Raw genomic sequence first — 21,656 nt, 5'->3', positions numbered from 1 at the left:
ATAAGTAGCAAAAGATTCATAGAAAGAAGCTACTATCTCAGAGTCAAGTCCATATTTAGTGCTAAACTTATGGAAAATATCGGTATCCATAAAAGATCTAACACAATCAAACTTAGGTGGCATACCTGACTCCTTACCTTCGTTGAGGTCCCAATCTTCAGAGTTGCGTTTAATTCTATCCAATAAATTCCATCTGAATTCAATAGTCTTCATCATAAAAGAGCCAGCACAAGAAGTATCGAGCATGGTGCGATTGTTATCAGAAAGCCGAGCATAAAAACTTTGAATAATTATTTCTCTTGGGAGCTCATGATTGGGGCATGAATATAACATTGATTTAAGCCTCCCCCAAGCTTGAGCGATGCTTTCTCCTTCGCGAGGCCAAAAATTATATATATAATTGCGATCACGATGAACAAGATGCATAGGGTAATACTTTTGATGAAATTCCAATTTCAATCTTTTATAGTTCCATGATCTCGTACCATCACATAGCCTATACCATGTCAATGCGTCTCCCTTCAAAGATAAAGGGCAGACCTTCTTCTTAACAACATCATCGGGTATACCTACAAGCTTAAATAGTCCACACACTTCATCCACATAGAGTAGATGTTCATCAGGATGCTTTGTTCCATCTCCTGTAAAAGTGTTAGCTAGCAGTTTTTCCATCATACCCGAAGGAATTTCAAAAGGAGTTTCATTTTCAATAGGTTCAGTAGGTTGAGGAGCAACTCTTTGCTCTACTAGACGGGGTGAAGATACCCCGAGCAAGCCCCTCAGAGAATTACTTTCCATAGTAACAAGTGATAGAAAATTTCAGCACACTATATAAATTTTTCCTTACCAAATTCCACCTACCAAAGGCGCTACACTCCCCGGCAACGGCGCCAGAAAAGAGTCTTGATGACCCACAAGTATAGGAGATCTATCATAGTCCTTTCGATAAGTAAGAGTGTCGAACCCAAGGAGGAGCAGAAGGAAATGATAAGCGGTTTTCAGCAAGGTATTCTCTGCAAGTACTGAAATAAGTGGTAACAGATAGTTTTGTGATAAGATAAATTGTAACGAGCAACAAGTAACAAGAGTAAATAAAGTGCAGCAAGGTGGCCCAATCCTTTTTATAGCAAAGGACAAGCCTGGACAAACTCTTATAATAGGAAAAGCGCTCCCGAGGACACATGGGAATATCGTCAAGCTAGTTTTCATCACGCTCATATGATTCGCGTTCGGTACTTTGATAATTTGATATGTGGGTGGACCGGTGCTTGGGTGATGTTCTTACTTGAACAAGCATCCCACTTATGATTAACCTCTATTGCAAGCATCCGCAACTACAACAAAAGTATTAAGGTAAACCTAACCATAGCATGAAACATATGGATCCAAATCAGCCCCTTATGAAGCAACGCATAAATTAGGGTTTAAGCTTCTATAACTCTAGCAACCCATCATCTATTTTTTACTTCCCAATGCCTTCCTCTAGGCCCAAAGAATGGTGAAGTGTTATGTAGTCGACGTTCACATAACACCACTAGAGGCTAGACAACATACATCTTATCAAAATATCGAACGAATACCAAATTCACATGACTACTAATAGCAAGACTTCTCCCTTGTCCTCAGAAACAAACGTAACTACTCACAAAGCATATTCATGTTCATAATCAGAGGGGTAATAATATGCATAAAGGATCTGAACATATGATCTTCCACCAAATAAGCCAACTAGCATCAACTATAAAGAGTAATCAACACTACTAGCAACCTGCTATCACCAATCCCGGACTTGGAGACAAGAATTGGATACAAGAGATGAACTAGGGTTTGGAGATAAGATGGTGCTGGTGAAGATGTTGATGGAGATTGCCCTCTCCCGATGAGAGGAGCTTTGGTGATGACGATGGTGATGATTTCCCCCTCCCGGAGGGAAGTGTCCCCGGCAGAACAGCTCTGCCGGAGCCCTAGATTGGTTCCGCCAAGGTTCCGCCTCGTGGCGGCGGAGTCTCGTCCCGAAAGGTTGCTTCTTATTTTTTTTCTCATCGAAAGACTTCATATAGGAGAATATGGGCGTCGGAGAGCCATCAGGGGGGCCATGAGGTAGGGGGCGCGCCCTAGGGGGTGGCGCCCCCCACCCTCGTGAGCAGGGTGTGGGCCCCCTGGCCTTCATCTTTCGCGACGATTTTTCTTTATTTTTTTTAAGATATTCCGTGGAGTTTCAGGACTTTTGGAGTTGCGCAGAATAGGTCTCCAATATTTGCTCCTTTTCCAGCCCAGAATTCCAGCTGTCGGCATTCTCCCTCTTCAGGTAAACTAGGGATGAAAATGGAGTGGAAACTTTCCGTTTTTTCGGAGGAAAAATGGAAACGGAGAGGAAATATGAAAACGGAAACGAAAATTTGCAAAATGAAAGTGGAAATGGAATTTTTTATGCAGAAACGGAAACAAAAATGGAACGGTGTTTTCCGGTGGAACATGCATGGAAACAGAACTTTCCGTTTCCGTGAATACGGAATTTCTGTTTTTACTATAGACCTATAGCTGCTTTGTAGCCCAACCACCAAAGAGAACACAATGACACAATTAGTAGAATGGATCTGAGGCCCAACTTCTATTACCACACATGTACTCAGCTTGACCTTATACGCAATTGTCCGATACTAATACAATACTACGCTAAGTTGCTAACATAATGATATTATTTTGTAGCCATATTAACAACTCATTAATTTTTGTTTTTGTGTGTATTTCTCTATGATTCAAGGGGTTTTTAAGTTCCGATCAATGCCTATTTCTATTTCCGTATCCGCTTTGTATTCGCTCCGTGTCCGTTTTTGGTAGTATCTGTTTCCGTATTCATTTCCGGGGTTTCTGTATTCGTTTCTGCTTCTGCAAAAAAATGTGAAAACAAATATAATAGCACTCAATTCCGTCCGTTTCTGCTCCGTTTTCATCCCTAATGTAAACCTTGTAAAATAAGAGAGAATAGCCATAAGTATTGTGACATAACGTGAAATAACAGCCCGTAATGCAATAAATATTGATATAAAAGCATGATGCAAAATGGACGTATCAGCGCGTCATTGTCGGAGTAGCCAGGCGAGGGTGCGTACCCCCATTGCGTGGGGGCGAGAAGTTGGTCGGCGACGAGACACTCGGCTGGCTCACCCACGTGCTTGTGGGCCGTGGCTGGGCGAAAGGTTCATCATCCCCGCGCGAGCCACCTCTCCCTGCTCCACCGCCGCAGCCCTGGCCCTGTTGGTGATGAGCCTGTTCCGCCGGTCGGTGGTGACCGCCTCCCGACGCTGAACATCCGCCCTCCACTCGGCGTTTGACATGTCTGGTGGCCTTGCCATCGGTGCCCTCGCCTTCCTCTACTTCGGCTGGGTGGATTCGGCGGTGGCGCGAGGGGCAACATACTTCTTCAGCAACATGGCGGTGGCGGGTGATGAGAAGAATGGCGGGAACTGCGGGGGAGAAGGGAGAAGCAATGGGAGAATGGGGGAAAAGGGCGGGCAAAAACGGCGGTAATATGCCTGTTGTCATTGACAGCACGACCCCACACACCTTTTCTCTTTAGCCGACGCCCCCAGGCGCCCCCCGGGCACTGGGTTTGGCTTGGGTTCGCCGGTTGTTATTTAGCCCAAACCGGTGATAAACAATGACCCGGGGGCGGGACTGGGCTGTCTTTTCGGTGTCGGCACTAAAAAGGCATAGTGGGGGGCCCGTTGGGGAGGGGGGCGAGTGGAGATGCTCTAAACATGTGGTCATGATTATCGATTTCGGCTTTTGCTTGAGGACACGCGAGTTCTAAGCTTGGGGGGTTAATACGTCCATTTGGCATCATGTTTTCACATCGATATTTATTGCATTATGGATTGTTATTTCACTTTATAATACAATTCTTATGCATTTTCTCTCTTATTTTGCAAGTTTCATATGAAGGGGGAGATTGCCGGTAGTTGGAATTCTGGACCAGAGAGAGCTATATCGGAGACACCTTTTCTGCACAACTCCAAATGACCTAAAAATTGTCAGAGAATTATTTTGGAATGTATAAAAAATATTGGAGAAAGAATTACCAGAGAGGGACCCACCAGGCAGCCACAAGCCTGGGGGCGCGCCCTACCCCCCTAGACGCCCCCCGAGCTTGTGGCACCCCTGGCAGGCCTCCGGGGCCCATCTTCTCCTATATGGTGTCATTTGACCTAAAAATAGAAAAGGTTTCAGGGCAAAGCGCCTCCGTCTCAAGGCGAAACCTGGACAGGAGCACTTTTGCTCTCTGCCGGAGCGATTCCGCCTGGGAAACTTCCCTCCGAGAGGGGGAAATCGAAGCCATCGTCGTCACCAACGATCCTCTCATCATGGGAGGACCAATCTTCATCAACATCTTCACCAGCACCATCTCATCTCAAACCCTAGTTCATCAGTATTCAATCTTTGTCTCAAAACCTCAGATTGGTACCTGTAGGTTACTAGTAGTGTTGATTAGATCTTGTAGTTGCTGCTATTTGGTTTATTTGGTGGAAGATTATATGTTCAGATCCTTAATGATATTCCATATCCCTCTGATCTTGAACATGAATATGATTTGTGAGTAGTTACTTTTTTTTCTTGAGGACATGCAAAAAGTCTTGTTATAAGTAATCATGTGAATTTGGTATTCATTCAATATTTTGATGATATGTATGTTGTGATTCCCTTAGTGGTGTTATGTGAATGTCCACTACATGACACTTCACCATCTTTGGGCCTAAGGGAAGGCATTGTGGAGTAGTTATTAGATGATGGGTTGCTAGAGTGTCAGAAGCTTAAACCCTAGTTTATGTGTTATTCCGCGAGGGGCTGATTTGGATCCATATGTTTCATGCTATAGTTAGATTTATCTTAATTCTTCTTTCGTAGTTGCGGATGCTTGCGAGAGGGGGTAATCATAAGTGGAGGCTTGTTCAAGTAAGAAAAACACCCAAGCACCGATGCATCCACATATCAAAGTAGCGAACGCCAATCAAACAAACATGATGAAAGTGACTAGATGAAATTCTCGTGTGTCCTCAAGAACGCTTTGCTTATTATAAGAGATTGTTCCGGCCTGCCCTTTGCTATAAGAAGTATTGGGCTATCTTGCTGCACCTTTGTTACAATTGCTACTTATTGCTCGTTACAAATTACCTTGCTGCCAAACTATCAATTACCGGTAATTTCAATGCTTGTAGACAATACCTTACTAAAAACCGCTTGTCATTTTATTCTGCTCCTCGCTGGGTTCGACACTCTTACTTATTGAAAGGACTACGATTGATACCATATACTTGTGGGTCATAAGTTAATGGTACAAAATTTTCTCATACATTTAAAACACCATCCGTTGCCACTGTACTCCAAATTCGTCTTTCATAACTAATACAAAAAATCAACTACATCACACACAGTTGGTTATAGGAACTGTTTGCGATAAAATTTCATAGGTCTATTTATGTCTTCCTCCATAAGCTCCGCCGACCTCGTCTGCTTAAGTGCAGGCCCCCCATGAATCCACGAATCACAGATCCCCATTCCCCAACCCCTTCCTGTAAAGAATGACACCGAGGAGACGCTTCATGAGAGCTCGTACGGTCGCCACATCCTCCCCAAGCGCCTCCACCTTCGTTGGGAGCGCGGTCGCATACACATTGAGCACGCCTGCATCCGCGGAGAGGGCGTCTGTGGCAGCTGATCGGGCAGCTGCAGCAACCGAGACGATTGCAGCAGCTATTGCGATGGCGACTACAAACGCTGAGAGCTCTCGAGCAGCTGTCTGTGCCGTGGATGTTGCCCTGGTCTGGGTCGAGGCCATCCATGCCAAGATCGAGGACGCCCACAACAAGATATTCCAGGCCTCCTCGGAATTCAGCATGCACCCCACACCCGAAAAGGGGGCGAAGGCCATGGAGCACCTACTTCCTCATGAGATCGTCGAGCGGGAGCTGGAGATGCAGGAGGCGGCGGAGATTGAGGAGCGCTGAGAGGAGGAGTTGCGCGTGGCTAAGGAGGAGGTAGAGAAGAGCCTATCCGTCGAGGAGTCGGTGGCGAAGTACCAACATGAGCTCTGGCGCAACCACTACTACGAGTAATGCAACATTGAGGGCGGCGCAGAGGACGATGACGAGGACGGCGACGCGGTCGACTTCAGCCTAGGGGGCGCGGAGTCCTCTAATGGCGGCATGTCGCCAGGACAAGTCATCGATATCTCATCTTACACCGACGAGGCATAGGGCGGCGGGTCGACGACTTTGTTAAAATTATGCGTACTAGTTTATAACGCTGGTCTTTTGTTAGAGCAATGTTTAGGTCAACTGGCTCTGTTTAATTACTAAAATTGCTCGATTCAGTAAGTGCGGTCTATGTGCTGTAGGCTCTTTTGTGTACCCAAATTAGCAAGCGATGTTAAATCATCCAATGACATTGATGAGCACCGTACCAAGGAAAATTTTGACCAAAATTTGAATGCTCAAAATCATCGAATGCGTGTAATGCAGAAGAATAATTTGTGATGCACACATGTGTTCAAAGTGAATGGTGTCCTCCCACCCCCCTTTTCTCCCCGACCACAAGCCTCATTTTTCCCTGTTTCCTCCTTCCTTCCTAACCAAGTTATAGCCGCTTCCTCGCTCTCGCCGTCTTGCATCCGACCGCCGCGGGCGCCATGGTCTTCTTCAATGACCTCTCCAGCGGCGATTCTTTCACCAGCGGGGTATGCCTCTCTCCTCTCTCTCGGGTTGTAATTTGGAATAAAGAATTTTAATTCGGCGGTCGATTTGAGCCACTTCTTCCTCTTGTAGCTCCATAGGGGCACCAAAGCTCAACAAAAAGAATCTCCACCCGTGCCTTGTTGTTCTGCGGCGGGCTGCTTAATCAGTTCACAACGTTGATTCAGCTATGGTGCTTCGGCGGATCTGGTTCATAGGGCTGCTTATTATTCCTATCTCCGGCGGTGCTCCAGCGACGACAGCGGTCGGCAACGGGCAGGATGACGATGGATGCAAGGATCTCTTAGGACTGAGTTTTTACTTTTTTTTAGGTCTTTTGTGCAATTGTACAGGGACATGTGTGTTTCTGGGTCCTTTTGATGAATTTCGTGTGTCCATGCTCTATATGCTTTTTCGCAATATAAACACGTAAGTTATTCCTAGAAAAAAACTAGCAGCACCGAAGCTTAAAAAAAACAAAAAAAAAAACTCCACCCGTGCTAATTGTCAAAAGAAAAAAAAGAAAAAAACTCCACCCACCCGTGCCTCTGCTCTGCTCTGTCTTCGTCCCGTGCTACGGCTCCAACCTTCTCCGCTCCCACGGCACAACACAATGCTCCGGTGCTCCGCCTCCGGCTTCGCTGCTCCGACTCCGTCCGGCGACTCCTAGGCGCCCCCGCTCCGGTGCTCCACCTCCGCCTTCGCCTGCCTCAACGCCTTACAAGATCTGCGAGAGGAGACGCCGCCAATGGCGACCTAGGGTTTCGGCCCCTCCACCTGCGCCGCCCCGCCGCCGCCGTTGGGGACAAATCCGTCTGCTCCACCCCTCACCGATCTACGGCTCCCGTCGTCCGCCTCCGGCTGCTCTCAATCGAGCCAGTCGCCGCCCCGGAGCTCCGCGTGTGCCGCCTCCGACATCCCCCGTCCACGAACCCGGGCGGCCGCAAATCTCCCGTACCTCCGTCCACTATCCCCCCCAAGCAGCCGCACCCCTCCCCAGGCTCTCAACCAGGTTATGCTCTCCACCACCTGGTTCTTCATTCATGGCCAAAGGAGGGTTTACTACTGTAAATGGGGGGAATTCCGGAAATAGCTTCCGTTTTCCTGATTCACTGGCACAATCTGTGGTCGCTGTCCAGCAGGTCGGAGTGGCGGCGGTTGCAAGAGGAGAGGAGGAGCGCGCGCGAGAGCTGTACCATGTGGTGGCAGCATTACCTCCTCAACCACGTGGGCGATGACAAGACGCACTTCGTTGCCATGGCTACGGGTGGTTTCAGGCACAACATGGTCAGTTAACTTACTTAGCCCTTCCCCGCGACAGCTCTCTCCTTCCAACTTTTATGAGGGTTTTGGGGTACGGTGGCAAACACCCATACACGCTAGGAGAGTCTGATGTTGGGGGTCTGATGTTGTACAATGCAACGAAGTCCAAGCTACCATGGTTTACAATTTCGTCGAAATTTCTTGAAACTAGATGACCCGTTGCGCCAATAGCGCAAAGGGCGACAACAAGCCAAGTATTGTAAGAGTGGTGATAGGAAAATTCACGCACAGATTGAAATAATAAATACTTACTGCTGGTAGATAGATACTTAGTGACGATATATAGTGTTATAAGAAGTTTTTGATCAATTATCTACAACGTTATTAGGAAACAAGGTAGATAGCCAGCGATACATCTTATGAGGCGACGAACATTAGATGGAGTCATCGTTGCACGTTTCATGGATATTGAAAACGGCTTTGTTGTCCAGGCTACCTTTATTAGTGCTAAAGCCTGGTTTTGTTCAAAACACTGAAAATACAAGCGTATGAGGACAGCAACAGGGTAGCAGTCTTCACTTGTCCTTGCGGGTGGTGGTTTTAGTAGCCAGAGCGAAGGTTGCGAGGGCCAATTTAGCGAGCTTCTATATACAAACAAAGCTGATGCAAAAGACAGTATAGCTCATAAGGAAAGAGATCAACATGGCATTGGCAAGTTTATAAGATTTAAATTGCCACTGTAATAAAGCCCATTATATAGTGTATCAGTTGCATGGATGCACAAGGAAGAGATACACCAGTGAAGGAATTTAAAAGGATCTAACAACATTTATGGGGTTTTATCATTTTAAAGTCAACAGATTGTAAAGCATGACAATGTTAAAATAACCAAAAGCAAGGCATGAACAACCCGGTGAAGGGATTATAAGCTGCAGGAATAGACGTACCACACATGCATGCTTATCTGAAAACTTGGATCAGACACTACTTTAGCGTTTTTGATGAAATGATCTCCGCAGCAGCAGCAGCAGCAGCAGCGCTAAAACTTCAAAAGGATTACATGAAAAACACATACTTGTGGTCTATATGAACAGAAACAGAAATCCAACAAAGTCAAATAAAGAAACAGAAGCATGGAAACTCTAATTGCTATAGGAAAATAAGCTTTATTGTACGTGGGTTTCGTAGCGCTTAATTTTGTACGATCCATGTGCCGACTGCCAACTTGGACAGGTAGTTAGCAGTGTATTATGCTTAATTGTATAGAAAGGGCATACGTGTTAAGCTCAAGTGGCTTAGCAACTGTGTTTTCCATCGTGTTAGGAGGCGTAGTAGCAGGAGCATCAGCATCAATATCAGTCAGTTGAGAACCCTGCGAAAGGGTGAAGCTAAATTATTGGGAACCATGCAAGAGGAAACCAACAAAGATAAAGAGGGAGCTAGATCCAATAGAAATACTAACAGCGATTGAAACAAAGGAATTTATGAAAGTTGGTGTGACCACCCGGTCATGATGCTTCTTTTGCCAAACAAGGATACGCGCATGTGGCAGCTCCCTCTTCTGAAACTCCACTTTGTGGATAACTGAAAAATAGGAAGTTAAATGAAAAGCGGTAAAATTAACATACATGGCTAAGAAAATGTTTAATAGGGGAGTGAAGGCACTGGGTATAGTACCAGCAACTACAGGCCCAAACATCCTCCCGGTCCTGATTTTCTGTAGGTACTCAAGAAGCTTCATGCGATACACTCGAACGGTAATGTCAGCCCTATCGACTGTTTTTTGCCCAGGTTCAATACTCCCCGTTATTTCAGGCCACTTTGAACCCGTTGCGCCCATGGCGCAAAAAGCGAATGCAAACCAAGTACTGGAACCATGCAAGTTAGAATGATCATGACCCGTTGCGCTCCTAGTACTTAGATGGCATTTTTATATGCATCAAACATATTTAGTGGATTTAAATACCATGCAAGTAGATAATTATAGATAGCATATTTATACATAATGGTTGGTAGTACAGTTCATGGTAGCATGATAGCCCAAAATCATTAAGCGTAAAAGCAAAGTTTAAGGTAGTTTATGATAGCTTATTTATACTGTTTCTATAGAGTGGATGACGAAGCTTCATAGAGCTTGATCAGAACGCCATGCCATCTCAGTCCCTTGTCTGGTGCGATGCATGGATTTGTGTAGGAATATCTGCATATAATGTGTTTCTAAAAAAAGTGAGAAAAAGACATGTGGGGTGTGCAAATGACCGCCTGAACACGCCCAAATGTTCATGGGTCTTTTGGTTTAGACATGCCCCAAATGATGAATCAAACATGCAATACATCCCCTAAGGTTCAAATCAAATAACTTGCTTCTATACGACCCATGGATGAGAGCTTCTAGCTGAGTAATGAATCATAGAACTGTAACTAAGCAGGCAATTTTTCTTATTAGCCTTTTCCAGTGGATTGCTAAGCTACTCGGCAGAAACATTTTTAAAATGCTTTCTATATTTGTAGATTGTATCTTTTTTCCTTGGCATAAAAACATTAAAATTGAAAAAAATTCTTTAGTGTGTAGCTTTTGCAAAAGAATTACTTCATGAATAAACAATTATGTGTGCCCTATATTCAAATTTATGCACCCCAAATGGCTACTGCCCTCGACCAAAATTCTCAATTTCGCTACAAGATTTACTCAAGAAGCAACAATGAGACCATATTTCCTGGCAAAATATTTACAATGAAAGATTTACACAAAGCAGAATGGAAGTCATAGTAACTCAATTGATTTTAAATGAAATAAGATTCTGTAAATAGTTTTGCTGCAAACCAAGCTGTCTAAGCATCAAGCAATCACATTTAAATTACCATAATAATTACATCAAAAAGGCAGGCACAAGCTCGATTGTGTTCAAAAGTGAGAGATATGACCTTGTTCTTCTTCACCAAACTCTTCTGCTGGATTATCCATCTTCTTTCTCAGATCTGCCCACATCGTATTCGGCGAAGCCACATATTAGAAATAAAATCACAGTGCCAGAGGATGCAAGAGGTGAGAGAGGAGCACCTAGTAGAGGTTTGTGGACTACATCTTTATGCCACACCATATCCACATCCCTAGCGCTTGACGTACTTGCTGCTATTGCCGTCTCTACCTTATTTCCTCCATTGCCGGTTCGTGGACTACCTCTTCAGGACACGCCGAATACATATCTTCTCCTGCACCAGCTGGTAGTCTCGCCCTTCAATCATGCCGCTAAAAAATGAAAAGAGAACACTATGATCAAGTTGATAAGGCTTACGACTGTATGTGAGGACAGCAAATAATTCATGCTTATCAACACCATAGTGTACAATTTTAGCACAAATCACATCATCGTTCTGGAAGAAAATAGGTGGAAGCATAAGAAAACAATTCAAAAATCTCTGCAGAGGCACTCACATGGTAAAATCCAAAACATTGAAAGCAATATATTATGTTTGTGAAATGTACAGGATTCAAGAAACTGAGTGCCGTCAAAAGTAGTCTGCTATCCATATCCAGAACTCCAGTTCTATCATACTCGCTAAAAGTTTTATTGGTTGAGATCATTTTTGTATCACCCACCAGCAAGTATGCATGGTTCATATGTGAAGAGAAACTGACAATTACAAACAATAACCAATTAGCCAACACATGAAAAACTATCCTAAACCACTATGACTACTATTCACCAATACCATACATGATAGCACTGTGCTATAAGTTTCTTCATGATTCACCATATAAAAAGATTATACCTCTTCTACATAGCAGCACAAGACGTTTACGCAAGATGAAAAGAGTAAGTTTAATTTCTTTTCACCTATTTCTTATCAATGGAGATGAAAAATGCTCTAGTCTATTTTTAATGTTTTATCTTGTCCACCTATTTGTAGATAGGCCTTTTTGTAACATGACAGACTGAAATTTATTAAGAGACAGGAAACTTTTATTATCTGATCGAAAGAACAAAAGTTAGTAAATATTTGCTACAAGTACCCGACAGGAACAAGTGCAGCCTCAGTCTTTTTCAGAAGGCTAGTACATATTACAAACCAGGAAACGATGGTTGAAATATGTGCTATGATGCAGTTTCTGAAACACGGGTTCATGGTTGGCCACGATAAGTGTCAAATGTTTTCTCCTTTTTATTTGTCGTCCATTAGGGTCATAGCTGATGGTGCCTTATAAACAGAATTTTCAGAACAGATTGCAGCTTGTATAAGATGGACAGGTTTAGTTAGTATCATATTCAATCGAAAAGCAAAATAATCATTTAACTATTTACATGTCTAGATCCAAGATTTGAGAAATCAATAAAGTTCCCACCCCAGAAACCACAGTGGAAGCAAGTAAATAACCCAAGCTTGGTGTCCCACCACAATAAAGAGGATCATAAAGGAAAAATATAGAGGATCATACAGAATAATCAGGAATCTGTACACACAGCTTACTACAGTTTACTCATTCTTCATAATCAATCAACATGCTTGATGCCGCACCACAATAAGTAGCACATGGATATTCTAACTCACAGGACAACCTATATAATGTCGGCTTGCCTTGCATTTGCACCTCTCATTGCATCGACCACCAAGGTAACATAAAAAAAGCACGCCAACCAAGATAAACTAAATCATGGACTTGGACAGGAAAATCAAAGAGAGGGAAAACCTGTGGATGGGTTAGTAGATAGCAAGTCGCCGGCGAGGAAGCCCAGGTCTGGCCGACAACACCCGGCCCCACACACAGTTCAGAAGCACACTCTACTACATAATCAGATGGCATGAAAGTACCAACAGCGACCAACCAAACCGAATAAACCACATGAATGGTTGTGAATGAAGCCAGAATCATATGCATCTCAGAACCGACCAGATTTAACTGATAATTCAAGATACTAAAGATCTGCTCTGCATTTTCGACAGTGAAAATAGTAAAGATCTCAAATGCAATAAAACAACAAGGAAACAAACAAGTTGCACATGATTTAAATTACGTCGCGTAACTTCTAAAGTTTTCCCCTTATATGACAACCTTCTTCCCAGCAAGAGTCATTACAGTATTTAGATATCTTGTATGAAAAAGATCAAGAACTAAAAACTACATTCGGCAAGACATCCTCTCTACAAAAGGAAATTCCTAGAGCAAACATAGCCGATTCAGTGCACATATCTCCAAGGCTCGAGTAAGGAAATTGTCAAAAAAGGAGTAAACTGGATCGGAAGGAGCTGCAATACCTACGGATGGGTTGGTGACTGTGAGGTCGACAAGGACGCCTATCCAAGTATGTTTCTTCTGTCATAAGCTTTTCTTTTACTTCGTCATGAAGCTGTGAAAAAAGCCATCTCGGTATGAGCTTTCGAGCTTTAAACCAACCATTTTCATGAATAAATTAGTTGCTTCAGTTCTGTTGGGCTGTATCATATAACAAAGAACAGAACAAAATAGAAGTTTCTCTACCAAAGTTGTAATTATCTTGAGTAAATGGAAGTTCAGATAAATGAGAATCCTTGAGGCAAACACGAATTAAAAAATCAGCCATCGCAATCGTCAATGTCCGCTGTTCCTCTCTCTATGGTCAGGCCATTACAACCAAAACAGAAGGTATCACAACTCATAGGCATCTGAAGTTCTGAACTGTAGGCAAAGCATAGCTAGCCATCAACGTCTTATCTAACACACCAAAACTATCCAAAGACCAGCACCAAATTATACCCCATCAATAATGAAGGCCCACCAAAGACCAAAAGCAAAGCAGCTAGCAATAAGATATAATCCAGGAACAACAAAACTATTGAGACCATGGATCTAAAGCCAGTGAAGCCACTCTGTAATCCAAAAACATTCTGACAAGATGGACCAACCCTGTGAAGCACGACAGGGGTAACGGCTATGTCAGCATGGCACCATACATAATTATCGTTACATCCTTACAATTAATCTTCATATGGAGTTATTTATGTTAGAAAGACGGTTCCAAAGCCAACACCTCTCCTTTTGCAATCTACCACCTCTCCTTTTGCATATGTATCTACCACCTCTCCTTTTGCATATGTATCGACCATCAACCAAAATAGCTAAAAGGGTAGATTGAACACATTGCACACACAAGGAGCATAAACAAAAGTGTGGGTTGAGCAGAAAAATCAAAGAACAAGTGGGGAAGAAGTTACAATACCTGCGGGCGGGAAAAAAGCATCGGAGTGAGGGGAGGCATACTGGGATGGCGGGCACCATCTACACAAATATAATGCCTCTTGATTCAGTTTTAATGATGTGTGTACAAAGCAAAGGCAACATAAAGTTGAGCTAAAGAAAATAGTGAAGATTAACCTGGGAAGAATGTGAAAACCAAGCTGCAAGTAAAACCATAGCTTCATTCTGCTTTTGTTCTTCTGAAAAGTTACAACTTAAAATTAGCATGCGTTGAATCGAAGGACACAATTGAACAAAATTTAAAAGTATCACTCATGCTAATAGCATATAAAAGCAGATCATTCCAATGGCAACAAACCATCACGTCATACTAACCATTATCCATTCCAGCAGCAACAAATCTGCACTGGAGGTCTATAACGAATTAACCATACAAGGCAAGTTGAGAATATTTCCAGGGGTACCAATATCGAACAGGTTGAACACGACATGAAGAAAGAAGAGCACGAGTCTGGACAAAACATACCTGCTCCCAATGTATTGTGCCAAAAACAGGGTCCACGAGAGAAGTTTCACCTTGTTCTTGACTCTTCCTCAAGATCGTCCCTCTTATCTTCTTCATAAGATCTGCACATATCATGTTCAGAAAAATTGTAAATCGAGAAATCAAAATCAGGAACCAAAGAAATCAAGAGGCAAAAACTTGGGAGGAAGAAGATGACAGGGCCAAACCTAGATTGGGGATGAGGAACAAAAACCAGCGGTAAGTGGTCGGGAGTGATGGTCGGCCCCACACCACCGCGACCCGAGCGCCGCTGGATCTCCGGCCTCGCAGCACCTTCCCCATGTCCGTCCTGCTCACCCTCCCCCTGGTCCTCATCCTCCATACCCATCACAGAAATCACACCGCCCCTGCTCTACCATGGTGTGACCTACTCACAGCAACACCAGATCAAGAACATGGGGAGGCGAAACCACTGTGCACGGCAACGCCGGTGGGAGGCACTGCCTTGCGGGGACGGGATAAAGAGGCGGCTGGAGGAGAGATAGCTAGAAGAGGAGAGAAACCAATCATCAATATCTGCTGTTTAAACTTATGTGCGTTTTCTATAGTAGCACGCGTACTATATTCGTAAATTTACACTGATAATTGTATGCCAATTAATACTATGCACGTTATGTTTGCAAGAATATGGGTCAGTTGGACTTCGTTGCATCGTACAACATCAGACCCCCAAGATGATGCATTGTGCATTATTACACCTAAAACATGGTGATAAATATGGGTCACATAATACATGTTAATTCTAGCTGATCCATGTTCATTTTTACATGAAAATTCAAACCAACCGAAATTTCTTGAACGAAAGGCTAAAATTTCGCCCATCCTCGAAATTGTCGAAATTTTGGAAATTGAACATATAAATCTAGCTAGACTACCCGCAAAACTTGGCCGTGGAAGGGGACGATGGCCGTGGCGTCCATGCATAAAGCAAAAATATTTGGAGTTGCATCATCTACAAAATAGAGCGGAAAAACATCAACTGGTCCTGTTTGAATGAGTATCTAGTAGCCTACCTTGACAAAGAAAATTAACTGAATCATAGGTGGCGTCGAGCTGCTGAGGCAACGATGACGTCCAGATCGTGGCGTCCATGCAAGGAGTAGGTCAGCCTGGGGACGGTGATGGTGTTAAGGCGGCCGCGTCCGCGTGTGGAGTGGACCGGTAGTGGTCGCGTCTAGGCGGTGGATGCTGTGCGAGAAGTAGAGCGCAACCGAGGAGGCTTATAGGCAGTCCACGTCGAGTGGATCCGGCCGGTGAGGCGGCTTGCACCGTCGGAGCGAGGGGAGGCGGTAGACGCAGTGAAGGGCGGCGGCGTTGGATGGTGAGGAGGCAACGTTGGCTGGTCTGGATGTTGCGGGCGAGGCGCGTCATGGCCCATGTTGGAGATGACGTGAGGCAGCGCTGGAGCCTGTAGCGGTTTCATATTCCACGATCGTGATGACTCAACAACAACAACAACAACAACAAAGCCTTTAGTCCCAAGCAAGTTGGGGTAGGCTAAAGGTGAAACCCATAAGATCTCGCAACCAACTCATGGCTCTGGCACATGGATAGCAAGCTTCCATGCACCCCTGTCCATAGCTAGCTCTTCGGTGATACCCCAATCCTTCAGGTCTCTCTTAACGGACTCCTCCCATGTCAAATTCGGTCTACCCCGCCCTCTCTTGACATTCTCCGCACGCTTTAGCCATCTGCTATGCACTGGAGCTTCTGGAGGCCTGCGCTGGATATGCCCAAACCATCTCAGACGATGTTGGACAAGCTTCTCTTCAATTGGTGCTACCCCAACTCTATCTCGTATATCATCATTCCGGACTCGATCCTTCCTCGTGTGGCCACACATCCATCTCAACATACGCATCTCCGCCACACCTAACTGTTGAACATGTCGCCTTTTAGTCGGCCAACACTCAGCGCCATACAACATTGCGGGTCGAACCGCCGTCCTGTAGAACTTGCCTTTTAGCTTTTGTGGCACTCTCTTGTCACAGAGAATGCCAGAAGCTTGGCGCCACTTCATCCATCCGGCTTTGATCCGATGGTTCACATCTTCATCAATACCCCCATCCTCCTGCAGCATTGACCCCAAATACCGAAAGGTGTCCTTCCGAGGTACCACCTGACCATCAAGGCTAACCTCCTCCTCCTCACACCTAGTAGTACTGAAACCGCACATCATGTACTCGGTTTTAGTCCTACTAAGCCTAAACCCTTTCGATTCCAAGGTTTGTCTCCATAACTCTAACTTCCTATTTACCCCTGCCCGACTATCGTCAACTAGCACCACATCATCCGCAAAGAGCATACACCATGGGATATCTCCTTGTATATCCCTTGTGACCTCATCCATCACCAATGCAAAAAGATAAGGGCTCAAAGCTGACCCCTGATGCAGTCCTATCTTAATCGGGAAGTCATCAGTGTCGACATCACTTGTTCGAACACTTGTCACAACATTATCGTACATGTCCTTGATGAGGGTAATGTACTTTGCTGGGACTTTGTGTTTCTCCAAGGCCCACCACATGACATTCCGCGGTATCTTATCATAGGCCTTCTCCAAGTCAATGAACACCATATGCAAGTCCTTCTTTTGCTCCCTATATCTCTCCATAAGCTGTCGTACCAAGAAAATGGCTTCCATGGTCGACCTCCCAGGCATGAAACCAAACTGGTTTTTGGTCACGCTTGTCATTCTTCTTAAGCGGTGCTCAATGACTCTCTCCCATAGCTTCATTGTATGGCTCATCAGCTTAATTCCACGATAATTAGTACAACTCTGAACATCCCCCTTGTTCTTGAAGATTGGTACTAATATACTCCGTCTCCATTCTTCTGGCATCTTGTTTGCCCGAAAAATGAGATTGAAAAGCCTGGTTAGCCATACTATCGCTATGTCCCCGAGACCTTTCCACACCTCAATGGGGATACAATCCGGGCCCATCGCCTTGCCTCCCTTCATCCTTTTTAAAGCCTCCTTGACCTCAGACTCCTGGATTCGACGCACAAAACGCATGCTGGTCTCATCAAAAGAGTCGTCCAGTTCAATGGTAGAGCTTTCATTCTCCCCATTGAACAGCTTGTCGAAGTACTCCCGCCATCTATGCTTAATCTCCTCGTCCTTCACCAAGAGTTGGCCTGCTCCGTCCTTGATGCATTTGACTTGGCCAATATCCCTCGTCTTCCTCTCTCGGATCTTGGCCATCTTATAGATGTCCCTTTCGCCTTCCATCGTGCCTAACCGTTGGTAGAGGTCCTCATACGCCCGACCCCTTGCTTCACCAACAGCTCGCTTTGCGGCCTTCTTCGCCATCTTGTACTTCTCTATGTTGTGTGCACTCCTATCCAGGTATAGGCGTCTAAAGCAATCTTTCTTCTCTTTAATCGCCTTCTGGACATCATCATTCCACCACCAGGTATCCTTATCTTCGCTTCTCCTTCCCCTGGACACTCCAAACTCCTCTGAGGCCACCTTACGAATGCAAGTCGCCATCTTCATCCACACATTGTCCGCATCCCCTCCTTCCTCCCAAGGGCCCTCCTTAATGACCCTCTCCTTGAACGCCTGAGCTACCTCCCCCTTGAGCTTCCACCACTTCGTTCTAGCGACTTTAGCCCGCTTATCCCGCTGGACACGAATCCGAAAGCGGAAGTCAGCAACCACCAGCTTATGCTGGGGTACAACACTCTCTCCAGGTATCACCTTACAGTCTAGGCACGCACGCCTATGTTCCCTTCTCGAGAGGATGAAATCAATCTGGCTAGAGTGTTGGCCACTACTAAAAGTCACCAGATGTGATTCTCTCTTTCTAAAGAGGGTGTTGGCTACAATCATGTTGTAGGCTAGAGCAAAGCTTAAGACATCGTCTCCTTCTTGATTCCTGATGCCATAGCCAAAGCCCCCATGCGCCCCTTCAAAACCTGTGTTAGATGTACCCACGTGGCCATTGAGGTCTCCTCCTATGAAGAGCTTCTCACCAATCGGTACACTCCTAACCATGTCTTCCAGGCCTTCCCAGAACTCCCTCTTGGTGTTCTCATTGTGGCCTACTTGCGGGGCATACGCGCTGATAACATTGAGAACCAAGTCCTCAACTACCAGCTTGACCAGGATAATCCGATCCCCACGTCTCTTGACGTCTACCACTCCATACTTGAGGCTCTTGTTGATCAAGATGCCTACGCCATTTCTGTTTGCAGCCGTCCCCGTGTACCATAGCTTGAAGCCGGTATCCTCCACCTCCTTCGCCTTCTGTCCTCTCCATTTGGTTTCTTGGACGCAAAGGATATCAACACCTCTCCTCACCGCTGCATCAACTAGCTCCCGAAGCTTCCCTGTCAGAGACCCTACGTTCCAGCTACCTAAGCGAATCCTCCTAGGCTCGGCTAGCTTCCTTACCCTTCGCACTCGTCGAGTCAAATGCGAAGACCCTTGCTCATTTTCCACTACATCCGGGCGCCGATGTAGCGCGCCACTAAGGATGCGACGACCCGATCCTCGCTCACTTGCCACCGTATCCGGATGACTCGTGGGCGGAAAATTGCAGGATAGTGGCCCGAGCAGTAGTGATGACTCGTGGGCGGAAAATTGCAGGATAGTGGCCCGAGCACTGCTCGTTGCTACGCCACTGGGAAAATCTCGTACTTTGCTAATTAGGGATTAAGGGCTATCATTAGAGCACTAGACGTGTTGAGGTGCTTACCATTGAAGCGATGTGGGCTGTTAGATTAGCGTGGACTGATGGCCAAGATTTATTGGATTTTGCCCCTTTGGGTCTTTTTATATTGGTATAGATAATAAGTTCACTCATGTCACTTAAGCACATTTTTTGTCCATAATGTATGTTCCAAATATATGAGTTTTTGTTCCGTTTGGTTGCTATGTCCTTTTGTAGTCATGAAATTGCAAATGGTGTCTGTATTTCCTGAAAATAGCACGAAACTTAACTTGTCTAAGACAGTGAACCTTGTAACTCTAAGTTTATCTTCCTTGTTCTTCAACAGTGCATACCGCAGGAGGTTGGGAACCATTTGGGGAGCATGATCTCTGAAACCATCAAACTAGAAGCTCCTAATGGCATATTTCATATTGGAGTGTGTAGAAAGACGGGTGAGCTAGTTCTTCAGTCTGGCTGGGATAAATTTGTCGCAATGCATCACATAGAAGAAAATTATTCTTTTTGGTTCGTGTACCGTGGGAACTCTACCTTTAAGGTTCGTATATTCAATTCCAATGATCATGAGATGACTACTTCCTGTTCTCAACCACCTCAGAGCTTTGGGGGTGTTCCATCTGCCGCAACTTGCGATCATCATGTGCTGAATGGTAAGATTGATTATAGTATTCTATGTTATTCTTATGAGAGTTGTGCTATGTTATTCTTATGAGAGTTGTGCAAGCTGCTTTTCAGGATATGAAGCTCACATGCTGAATGAGCGTGCATCTGTGGAGTTTGGGGTCGATTTGGAACCTCATAGCTCCGGCAATCTCGAGGGGCCTTCCCAGCATTCCTACATTTTAGCTGCAGGGATAACTCTAGGTGCTGTGGAGACGAAGAAAGTTGAGGAGAAAGTCCAAGCAATTCAATCTGCACTTCCTATCTTCGTGACAGTAATGACCAAAACCTGGGTTAATGGCCGTAATTTGGTGAGTTCAAATACCTATTGTTTTTAGATTGCGTTGATTTGTTAACGAAATCTGGGGACGCACTTGTGCAATTACATTACAAAACCTGCGCATAACTAATTTCTCATCTAAAAATGCATCGAAACCTGTTAATGCATAAACACCGATTGTATTGTGTGGATCACTCCCACTGAAGTAGTGAGACATTGATCTTACATTTGGAATTTTCATGTAACGCCCGTGCATGTTTCATCAGCGCTTCTGCCGTGAATACAGTTCAAGATATATTCCACCTATGAGGAAAGGAAAGCCTCTCATGCTCCAGGCAGAGGGAAGAACGACGGAGTGGCCAGCCAGATTGGGAATAGATGCGACTAGAGTGAACTGGATTCGTCGTGGCTGGAAGGAATTCGTCGCCGGCAATGACGTGCGGGAGGGGGATATCTGCCTCTTTGAACGGGCAAAGAGCACGACACGGCTTAGGATGACGGTCCATTTCCTCCGCAAGTCAGACATGGAGGTGTAGCTCAAGCCCTAGTATGGTTCTAACCGTGGTACCCTGCCATGGCACTGCCTTGACATGACAGTGAGTGAACTTGTATCTAATTTGGGATAGGTTGGACTCTAGTCTGCCTGTAGTTAGTAGTGTACTGTCTGATGCTCATATGCATATTGTTTGTGATTAGGAGGATGTCTTCAGGTGATAACCTTTTCCCCCATGAGACGCAAACATCATTATGCTACGTGCATGCTCTGTTCAACTGGGATTATAGCGCTTGTTCATGAATATGAAAAACTGTTTGGTTGGACTGCCATGACATGATTTTTTGCTCTAGTATCAAGCCGATGCCTGCTACTGCTTAGGATTGACAAGGCTTGCATACGCATACCTGAACCAATTCCAGCGCGGCAGGTCACCTTCTTGCGAAAGAAACGAGCCTTTTTTTTTTTTTTGCAGAGTAAAAAAGTTGTGCATGAGGTATGCCGGTGTGGCTGAGACAAGTATCTTGTGTCAATTTTCTGGACAATAATAAGCTGTAAAAGGTTCTAAGCCAGTTCTCAGGTTCTCAGGGAAACTCCGGCCTGTCAAAAGCCTTTTGGAAGTCTAATTTTAAGACCATCATTCCTAGCTTCCTCTTAACCGCTGTTTGAACCATCTCATCTCGGAGGCGCGGATGAAATTTTCCATAGTAATGAATCTGCCCCTAATAAATACTGACTGCATATATATATATGATGAATAGGATCTGGGATAAAGTGTTGAAGCCGACTGCCCAGCACCTTTTGAGATAATCTTAA

At 44.9% G+C, this 21,656-nt stretch overlaps 1 protein-coding gene across 3 annotated transcripts; it reads left to right on the top strand.

The window, feature by feature from the left end:
• Positions 1 to 7,266: 7,266 nt before the first annotated feature.
• Positions 7,267 to 21,177, top strand: LOC119294685 (B3 domain-containing protein Os12g0591400-like). Of its 3 annotated transcripts, XM_037572926.1 has the most exons (6): positions 7,267 to 7,740; positions 7,871 to 8,015; positions 19,736 to 19,841; positions 20,006 to 20,057; positions 20,143 to 20,378; positions 20,614 to 21,177. In XM_037572926.1, the coding sequence occupies exons 3-6, from the start codon at positions 19,806 to 19,808 to the stop codon at positions 20,881 to 20,883; spliced, it is 594 nt and encodes a 197-aa protein (XP_037428823.1). In that variant the 5' UTR covers positions 7,267 to 7,740; positions 7,871 to 8,015; positions 19,736 to 19,805; the 3' UTR covers positions 20,884 to 21,177. The 3 variants fall into 3 exon arrangements, with proteins under 3 accessions (XP_037428823.1, XP_037428822.1, XP_037428820.1); XM_037572925.1 differs by having other exon boundaries at positions 19,736 to 20,057; positions 20,634 to 21,177; XM_037572923.1 differs by having other exon boundaries at positions 19,736 to 20,057.
• Positions 21,178 to 21,656: the final 479 nt, after the last annotated feature.

The sequence above is a fragment of the Triticum dicoccoides genome, chromosome 4B, assembly GCF_002162155.2.
Source record: "Triticum dicoccoides isolate Atlit2015 ecotype Zavitan chromosome 4B, WEW_v2.0, whole genome shotgun sequence".
In the NCBI taxonomy this organism is placed as follows: Eukaryota; Viridiplantae; Streptophyta; class Magnoliopsida; order Poales; family Poaceae; genus Triticum; species Triticum dicoccoides.
This window is presented reverse-complemented; position numbering and strand designations above follow the sequence as displayed.